General features: G+C 35.6%; 1 protein-coding gene across 1 annotated transcript; it reads left to right on the forward strand.

Annotated features, from left to right (window-relative positions):
• Positions 1–540: 540 nt before the first annotated feature.
• Positions 541–5,249, forward strand: LOC131857558 (uncharacterized). The gene is made up of 5 exons (XM_059210233.1): positions 541–961; positions 3,834–4,053; positions 4,516–4,709; positions 4,929–4,993; positions 5,106–5,249. The coding sequence occupies exons 1-5, from the start codon at positions 541–543 to the stop codon at positions 5,247–5,249; spliced, it is 1,044 nt and encodes a 347-aa protein (XP_059066216.1).
• The last annotated feature ends 4,709 nt before the right edge of the window (positions 5,250–9,958 follow it).

The following is a 9,958-nucleotide window of genomic DNA, read 5'->3' on the forward strand; positions in this document are numbered from 1 at the left end:
CCTTTGGGATTTCAGATTTGTGAATTCCCATTACCTCAAATTTGAGGACTTATTTGTTAAACCAATCTTCTTTCTTTTTGGTGAGCCTCGACAAGAATCATTTTCTGAGGAGGTCAAGAAGTTTCTTAGGCCTCATGAGCACCAAAATCCAAAGGTCAATCACAACTAGGGTCATTGGTACTCATGCCAAGATTTCACTTTTGTTCAATGTTATGGATTTGAGGGTTATCCATATGTGCTACCAAAGCCTGCACCAGATAGGATCACCTTCTTGGAAATTGTATGGCATTTAAGTGTGTCAAATACCAAACATTTCAAAGGAGCACACAAACAAGTTTTCCAACCTGGCACACTTCGCTTTTAGGATTTCAAAATTCTATCAACCAGGGCATATGAGGCCATTGATAGAAAGTTGGTGGATGAATACAACTTGTTTAGCATACATCTAGAACACACTATGATCTTGAAGGTTACATCCATTCAAGCAGGAAAAGATGGGAGTTGGGAGACTACTTCCATCAGGAAGATGAATTTGAGGACATGTGCAAAAATAAAGAGGTGGAAGAGTTTGCAGAAGTTATGGGGACCCTGGAGAAGAAGCTAGAGGAAAGAAGACAAAGACTAGAAAGGATGGAGGGAGAACCAACCCAAAGTGATTCACGGGAAAATGAAGTAGTCCCCAAGCTCGATGCACCTGAGAAGGTGAAGGACTCAGAAGAAGAGAATAGACTTATTGTTGCCCTGAATGCAGAAACAGATGAAAGAATGGCAGAGCATGTTTCTTTTGTATCTGATGATCAATTCATTAAGTCCAAGGAGTTCAAATCATTCATGTATCACTTCAAGGGTAAGAAATTAAGGGAAGCAGTGCCAAATGTTACCCCTGAGAATGAATCAAAAATGATGAAGAGGTTGAAGAAAGACATTGACACAGAGGTTGAGACTATGACCCCACAAAAGGGTAAGCAATTTCTAGTTGAGGTAGGAATAATTGTGTTTCTAGGATGGGACCTGAGTGCTTCGTTCATTTTTTATTCTTTGTTACATTCAGACAATAAGGATATGAAATTGAATATCCAAGGAGTGCAAGATATTTTTATTGGATCAAGATATGATCCAAAGGAGGAAGAAATGTTATTGTGGGCCTTATATCCTCCTAACAAAAGGCCAAAAATTATTGATGTAGATAAAGCTTTTGGTCATATGATGACTTTGAAAGTCGGAGAAGTAGATCCTATGATCACAGCTAACATGGGTATTAATATTTCAAAATTCAATAAGTCCCAAATGAAACATGAGATAGCAGAAAAGAATAAGTATAAGGCTTTATATGAGGAGACCCTTAAGAGGAGTGGGCTCCTAGTTCCCCAAATTATAAATTCAGGAGGCCAATGGAAGAAATTTTTTGAAAAGCTCTCTTATGAACACAATAAGTTGAAAAAGGAGGTGAGAAGCATTCAGGCCGATATCGCTTGTATAATCCTAAGCAAGAGATATGCTAATATGGAGAAAGCATTGGATAAATTTTGGGGTGAATACCAGAGGAACATGGATAATATGGTAACTCACACCAGAATTCAAGATAGACTCAACATGTTGCTACAGGATGCATCAACCAAAGAGAAAGTGAAGAAGAAGGTGTAGGGTCTGCTTGCTACACATGAGGAAATTACAAAGGAATTGAAGTTTGAATTTGATGAATGCCAGGAGATTGTTCAGCATGGGGTTCCCAGTCTAGTGGATGATGCAGGTGTGATCAAAGACAAAGTTGTATGGATCTCTGAGTGCAAGTCTATTCTTAGTGCAGCCCAAGCCATTGCCAGAGCAGATGTCCTTGACATGAATGACATGGCTGGTCAGTTGGAGAATTTTTATGTGATCGAGAATGCAGCCAAAGATGCAATCTTCAACACTACAACATATAAGGAACTGGGCTACTTGTGGCATATTAAAAAATATGGACGACGACTGGATCGAAAGACTTAGTGTTGTGCTTTAGTTTGTGTAATGTAATTGACATCTTATTTAGGCTTTTAATTTTTGTTCAGTTAGTTGTTAAGATAATGAAAGGGTGTGTCCTCTCATTCATGTCTTTCAGCATATGTATTTTTATTAAGTCATTTTGTATCAAATAGGACAGTTTTTAGTTTTTCAAAAAAATCATCATACTGTTGTAGGGACTGAAAGTCATATGTATTAGGAAATTTTATAGGAAGATGAAGTACCATATTTGTGCAAGAAAATTGTAATGAAGTATCTCTAAGTGTATCTTTTGTGTACTGTCATTTCTCAGAGATTAATATACAAGACTCATTGTTTCTACTTCAAATACACTTTCTACTTTCTATGTTGATGAAACATCTTTGTCCTCTTGATAAATCTGCTTAAGAATTTATTGTAATGTGAATCATATGTTTTTACATTAAATGTGAGATTGGGTTCTTATTTTTTATGTGACACATACTGAACCATTATAATGATTATTAATATTGTCTCCTGAGTTGATAAAGTTGTTTGTCCACAAAGTATCTTATGTATTCTGAGATAGAGGCACTAGTCTATAATTCATTCTTTGAGATTCTAATTTGATATGCATAAGGTCCTTGAGAGAAAAGCATTCTTCTAAAACCTTTTGAACTATTCTATTGCATATTTCTTGAATGTCCTGAAAGCATTTTATTTCCAAAATACAACAATCTTTATACACAATTATCTTTACATTCAGTTCTCAATTTCAAAAGCATTCTAATAAAAGCACTCAGTAGTAGCAGGAAATTATTACCATTCTTGCATAAAGTTGTCTTGCCAAAGTTTAAATCCACTTCAAATAACTCTTTTGTGCTTGAGAGGGATAAGTATACCCGCCTAGGTTCAGTGGAGCCTTAAGTGTAGAGGGATTTGGTCTTTGACCATCCCTGTTTGTTGGCCAAGGCTTGTTGGATCAGTTAAGGGCTTGGCAAATCCTTGAGTTTTCCAACCTGTGGTTTTGGGAACCAACAGATTGATGACTCTACTGGGGAGTTGTGATAAGAAGTACTTAAAATTTTTGGTGGTTTCATTTCACTCTGTTGGAGGAAAGAACCCAGAAGATTAGTAAAAACTATTATTCCTCTTAGGAGGTGGTGACTCTACATGTAATACATGAGTAATGATTGGTGTGTTGAGAAAATAAGAGAGACTCCTAGAAATTTGTCATTAAGATTTATGCAGGGAAGGAGATCTCTACACAAAGGACAGAAAGATTTTGTTCAGTTGAGCCCTAAGAAAATGAACAAAGGAAAAAAATCAAACATGGTATTTGAAGGATATAAGAGATTTCCTAGTAGGGAGGAAGACTCTTCGTCTCCTGGCAAATCTGAGAACAGAGAAGAAAATCCTTTTCATAAAATAAATTCAAAGGATAATAGACATAGCCATGATGAGATCATGAATGCTGAGGAATAGGAAGAAAAATAGTGGGATGATCTTATTCTTACAATGGCTAGTATGAGTGTTGATGATGCCAAGATGGCAAAGTTACTTAAAAGGCAACTAGATTGGGTGTTACAGAAACTAGGAATAGAGAGAAGTAATATTTCAAGCCCCAAGACAAACAAAGTAGAAGAAGAGAGAGGTGAAACAAGTAGACAAGTAGTTCCAAAATATAGTCCTCCTCATATGAGAAAAGGTGACCAACCTTTTGTAACCTATGACAACCCATTGGTAAATGAAAATAGAAGATGGAGGGATGTGCATAGGGATTAGAATGAAGAAAGGCCGGAGGATGGAAGAAGGAATGGAGATGGGGGGGAATTATGGTGACCAGATTAACACAAATAGGGGTAACCATGTAGGAAATAATGGGTGTGGCAACAATCAGAATAATGGACAAAATAGAGGTAACAATGGAAATTATGGAAGTGGCAATGGGGGATGTAGGAACAATGCTAACAATAATAGCAATAATAATAGGGGCGTAAACAATGGTAATAACGGGAACTATGGCAATAATAATGGACTAGTAAACAATCAAAGCAATCATCATGTTGGCAGGCAACCCTTAATCATTGAAAGGTACGAACAATTGGATTTCACTGGCATTGTTGGTTACCCAAATCAGATCACTAATGATTTGAGATTATCATTCCCAAAATTTTCTGGAAATGGAGTTGATTCAACAGAGCAGCATGTTATCAATGTAAAAAATATCATCGAAGAATTTGAGATTCCTCATGAAGATGTATTCATGAAGTTGTTGGTTCAGTCCTTGATAGAGGATGCAAGGGAATGGTATAGAAGCCTTCCTGACAGATGTATTTGCAGTTGGCAAGAATTTGTGATGCTATTCTTGGAAGAATTTGGAGACCACAATGATCCTTCATCTGCCTCCCATGAACTAACAAGTATAAAAAAGAATAAAAATGAATCAGTTTTTGAATTTAATAAAAGATTTAATAAAGTATTAAATATAATACCTAAAGATGTCAGACCAGTTGATTCATTTTTTATTAACTTTTGTTTAAGTGCTTTTTATAGTAAAACTCATTATGAGATTTTTTCTCATAGACCTAACACTTTACAACAATCGTTCAAAATGGTTGTTACTATTGAAAGTAATAGGAAGGTGGCTGGAAAAGTTGCTAGGAGAGATGATCCAAAGCTGTACAACTCCAAGGTTCCAAGGAAAGATGATCTTACCCAAATCATGGACATGCTCAAGAACTTACAAGGTAAACAAAATCATAATGAAAGGCCACCATAGGGGAAAAATAAGCAAATAAGTTACAATAGGCCAAGGTTGCATGACATGCCTTATAATACAAATTGGAAAGATGGAAAACTAGTGAAACCAAACACCAACAAAGAGACTCCTGACCCACTAAAGAAAACTACAAACTTTGTAGATGAATATCCATGGTGTGATGTATGTAATCTACCTCATGTTGCAGAGCAGTGCATGATTGCCCAAGGCTTGATAGAAGAGGAAGATAAAAATGAGGATTATGAACCAACTGTAAATGCTCTCTCATCTGATCCATATTGAGGAAGAAATGAGGATTTATCTAAAGAAGAAGAATATTCTGATGTGCATCAAAGAAGAAAATTTACAATATGGTGTACAACAGGTTTTTTTTAATGATGAAGATATCCTTGCCTTAAGAAAATTGTTTCAAGAAGAAGCAACGCCCTCTTTGAGAAACCTGACTGAAGAGGAGAAAAAGGCTTTCACTATTGCAGTTGTGGAGCAAGTAAAAAGTAATTACCAGTAGAGGAACAAGAATGTAAACAATGAACAGGGCAAGCCAGCGGGCATCTTCGCTAAGGTCACAAAATCAGGTGCAACCAGCAGTAATGCAGCCAAGGGTAAGGATGTTGGTGCCCAAAAAAGGGACAGAGCTGGAAAAGAATAAGCCAATTGAAATGCCAAAACTTTTCAAGCCAATGGAGAAAAACCAAATTAGTAAGCCTTCTTCAAACTGTGTAACTTTTATGTCTCAAGCATTGTCTTGGGTAAAAATTTCTATGCTCTTGCTTGAACTAATGAAATTTCCAGAATATAAAGATGAGACCTTGAAGATTATATCAAACTCTGGGGATCTAAATAAAAATGATGCTAAGTTAAAAGAGGATCCTCCAGTAATTTACTTAGGCACATCTATCACAAAAAGCCTCACATAGGTTGATCCATTCTATTTGAAATTGTTAATTAACAATAAAATGGTCAGGAATTGTATGATAGACTCAGGGGTAGTAGTGAACATCATGCCTGAAGATGTCATGAGGGAGCTTAGGATGCATGTTGACACACCCTATGGTAAGTGTTATGCCATGGACAATAGATCTATACCCATGGTAGGTATCATGAAGGATGTAGAGTTCAGGTTTCCAGCTTGTCTGGACACTACATATAAAATAGACATTACTGTGGTACAAGTTCCAGCGAATTATGTAATGTTGTTGTCTAGGCAATGGTCAAATTTTGTGGGTGGTCATGTTCAACTTGATCTATCTTATGCTACTATTCTAGTCAAAGGTACAACATTGAGGATAAACAAAGAGCCAAGATCCCTGTATCTCATAAAAGAAGTTGATCCTAATGAAGCAACTCATTGTTGCCATTATGATATGGACAACTTCAAGGTAAGTATTTCTAAACCTTTAGAGTTCAGTAAAGTTACACAAAAAGTCAAACAAAATGAAAACTTAATTTGGAAATTATTTTTTGATGGTCCCTGCAGTAAGGAAGGAAATGGAGCAAGAGTTGTACTTATTGCACCTAATGAAAAAAAAAAAAATACTCTTTCTTGTTGGCTTTTGAATGTAATAATAATATTACTGAATATGAGGCCCTATTGTTAGGTCTTAAATTAGCAAATAAGCATGGTATCAAGGTACTAATGGCTTATGGTGATTCAGAATTGGCCATTTCACAAGTTAGGGGAAAATTTGCTGCAAAGAATGAAAAATTAAAAAGCTATAGGAATGAAGTCTGGGATCATATTGAATTATTTGATGCCTTCTCCATCAATTGGACTGAGAGATCCAATAATATTTGGGCAGACTTCATGGCAAACTTGGCTATCAAGCACAACAACATCCCTTTGGATGACATTACCCAAATGGAAATTAAAACCAGTCTGTCAGTGCCTGATAATGTAAAAAACTAGCAAGTTTTTGATGATGACAGGGATTTACTCAAATTTTTATTTTGTGAAGATCAATATGAGCACCAACGGATTGAATGGAATGGACTTGTGGAGGACAAAAATGACAAAGCAACTGTACTTGGGCAAGAAATATTGCTGCTAAAAACTAATTAAATTCCAAAAGGATTAATAGAGCTTGAAAGGATGTTTGATGACAAAGACATAATGAATTTCAAGCCTAATTCAGGAGGATGTGGGGAGGTCAAAAAGATAAACTTGGGAAGTGAAAGCAACCCAAGAGAGGTATACATTAGAAATAAGCTTACATTAAAAATAAAAAATGAATTGATTGCTCTGATGAGGAAGTATAGGCATGTTTTTACTTGGTCATATGATGATCTTAAGGCATACAGGGAAGATTTGTTCCAACATGAAGTACCTCTGAAGCCTAATGCAAAACCTTTCAGACAAAGGCAAAGATCTATAAATCCTACCTTGGATCCAAAGATGAAGGAGGAGTTAATGAAAATGAGAAATGCAGGGATTATAGAGCCTATAAGGCACTCAACATGGGTATCAAATTTAGTACTAGTAAGAAAGAAAAATAGAGATATTAGGCTATGTGTAGATTTCAGAAATCTAAATGTTTCATCCTTGAAAGATAATTATGCCTTGCCTAATATGGAAGCTTTGTTGCAGAAGGTCACAAGGAATGAGTTGTTATCTATGATGGATGGCTTCTCGGATTACAATCAAGTCAAAGTTAGGGAAGTAGAGAAGTTCAAAACTACTTTCACTACACCTTGGGGTACTTATGTTTATGCTAGAATGCCTTTTGGACTAACAAATGCAGGAGCTACATTCCAGAGAGCTATGGACATGGATTTTGAGGGCATGATTGATTGTATCTTGGCAGTGTATCAGGACGATATGACCGCTTATTCTAAAAAGGCATAAAATCATTGTAATGATCTGGAAATTTTTTTTATTAGAGTACTAGAATATGGCATATCTTTGAATCCCAAAAAATGTCACTTCGGGGTTACTGAAGGAAAATTATTAAGTCATATTGTCTCAAAAGATGGAGTTATAATTGATCTAGAAAGGATTGCTGCTATTGATAAAATCCAAATTCCAAAACTGTTAAAGTGATCCAATCTTTCTTCGGTCAAATTAACTTTGTGAGAAGGTTTGTTTCAAATTTCTCTGTAATCATAAAGCCTATTGCTAAAATGTTAAAAAAGGGTGCTGAAATAAAGTGGACTAATGAAGCTCTTGAAGCTTTTGTAAATATCAAAAGAGCCATCAAGGAAGCTCCTATTTTAAAATCACCTGACTTCTCAAAACCTTTTCAAGTATTTTCATTTCCCTTGTTTCATACTATTGTTGCTGTCATGTTACAAAAGAATGATGAGGGTCATGAACAACCAGTGGCATTTTTTAGTAAAACATTACAAGTATCAGAATTGAATTATGATTTGAATGAAAAACATGCTTATGCTCTTGTGAAAGCTATGAAATCCTTTAGACCTTACTTAGTTGGTGCCACCGTTATCACCTTTGTACCAAATACTTTTGTTAAAGACATTTTCAGACAAACAGAGACTACTGGGAGAAGATGCAGATGGATAAACTAGATCCAAGAGTTCAATATTGATTTAAAAATCACAAAATTGGTAAGAGGTCAAGGATAACCTAGAGAGTGGTGGCTGGTGGTTCTATGAGAGATGCAGTATGCAACCAAGGAGGCTGAGTACTACAGGCATTTATACGAGGAGGTGGTTCCTAGAGATCACATAGCTCCTAGCTATGCTGCGGTGAGATCCAGTTGATCCATGCGGACTCATTTGAGGATGGAGAGCAGAGGTGTGACTGGGTCATCTCAACATGATCCACCCAGAGATCTAGGTGTCAGGACATCTGCTACAAGACCATCAGCCTCAGGAGATAGTCATACTTGAGAGACTTGTCTCCATTGTATTTTGATCATTGTGTTGTATTTTGATAGACATGACATCTTTTGTATATTTGACCATTTTTGAGATATATATATATATACGACACCAATTTTCTGATCCACATGTGATGTGTTTTTTATGGATGATGATTTATGCATTGATGTGATGGTTCTATGATGATGATGCAATGCTTAGATAAATTCGTTTGATTTGATGTTGATTGATATGATTGTATGATTCATGATGCAATGATGTGATTTGTGAGATGTATCTTGAAAATGAGATGTATGATAATGATATGTTGTGAGATGTATCTTGAAAATGAGATGTATGATAATTATATGCCATGAGATATATGATAATGATATGCTCTGAGATGTATCTTGAAAATGAGATGTATGATAATGATATGCTGTGACTAAATGCAAATTTATATGATATGCAACTAATTTGTAAAATGATATGCAACTAATTGATCATCATCATTCTCTCGTTTGTCATTCTTGTATAGTCACATTTTTTTCTTTCTTTGGGTTGATCATCATTGAGCGGTTGATATGTTGAAAATTTATACAAGCATAATGGTATAATTGAACCATAATGACCTGAGAAAAACTTACATGAATTTTGATATTGCAAGCTGGCACAAGCGTCAAGGTATAATTGAACCAAGATGTCCTGAGTGTTTCTTGCGTATAAACAGACATGATTAAATCATTCGTATGTGCAAAGTGGAACAATGTCTTCAGTGATATGTTTTGAATCACTTCTTGAGACAAGTCTTTACACAGTACAAGTGATCGCCTCACAAACAGAAAACTAAAAAAAATATTGGAGTCCCTAACAACTTTCTCTAGCTCGATGAATCGTTGAGAAAATTTAGGGAATCCAATAGTTCAAAAAAAGTTTAAGTGCGAAAATAGTGAAAAATTCATGCAAGATGTGAAAAAATTATACTTCAGAAAATCATCCATCATGTGTTTTTGAAGTTGTTAAGTTGATCAGTTTTTTGTTTTCTTGGCTGCTGGAGTTTTTTCTTGATAGAATTGCGATTTTTGTTTGCTTGTTTGCTGAAATTTCTTCGAAGTCAGAAGAATGCTGCCCCTAGTTATAGATACCAATTGATGTGGATATGTAAAGTGATTACCAAGCCATGGTGGGATATGACGAACTGATATTCAAATAAGCAAGGATAGTGACTATGCTAAGTATGTCCTGAATAATGCTATTTTGATAAAGTGTTGGGCAATGGCCAATGGTTTTTGACTTCGGATATAAAAGATATGAGAAAAGATAGATAGAGGAGTTGTTCCCTCACAAGTAGCGCATGTTGCCAGGTTTTCACCATTTGTTTTTATTGCAACTTTTTTTTTT

Source organism: Cryptomeria japonica, chromosome 8, assembly GCF_030272615.1.
Source record: "Cryptomeria japonica chromosome 8, Sugi_1.0, whole genome shotgun sequence".
In the NCBI taxonomy this organism is placed as follows: Eukaryota; Viridiplantae; Streptophyta; class Pinopsida; order Cupressales; family Cupressaceae; genus Cryptomeria; species Cryptomeria japonica.

Coding starts and splice junctions, on each gene's coding strand:
- LOC131857558 (XM_059210233.1), top strand. CDS start 541: ATGTGCAAAAATAAAGAGGTGGAAGAGTTTGCAGAAGTTATGGGGACC. Junction 962..3,833: donor GACTATGACCCCACAAAAGG/GTAAGCAATTTC, acceptor GTAACCATGTAG/GAAATAATGGGTGTGGCAAC. Junction 4,710..4,928: donor CATGCTCAAGAACTTACAAG/GTAAACAAAATC, acceptor CTCATGTTGCAG/AGCAGTGCATGATTGCCCAA.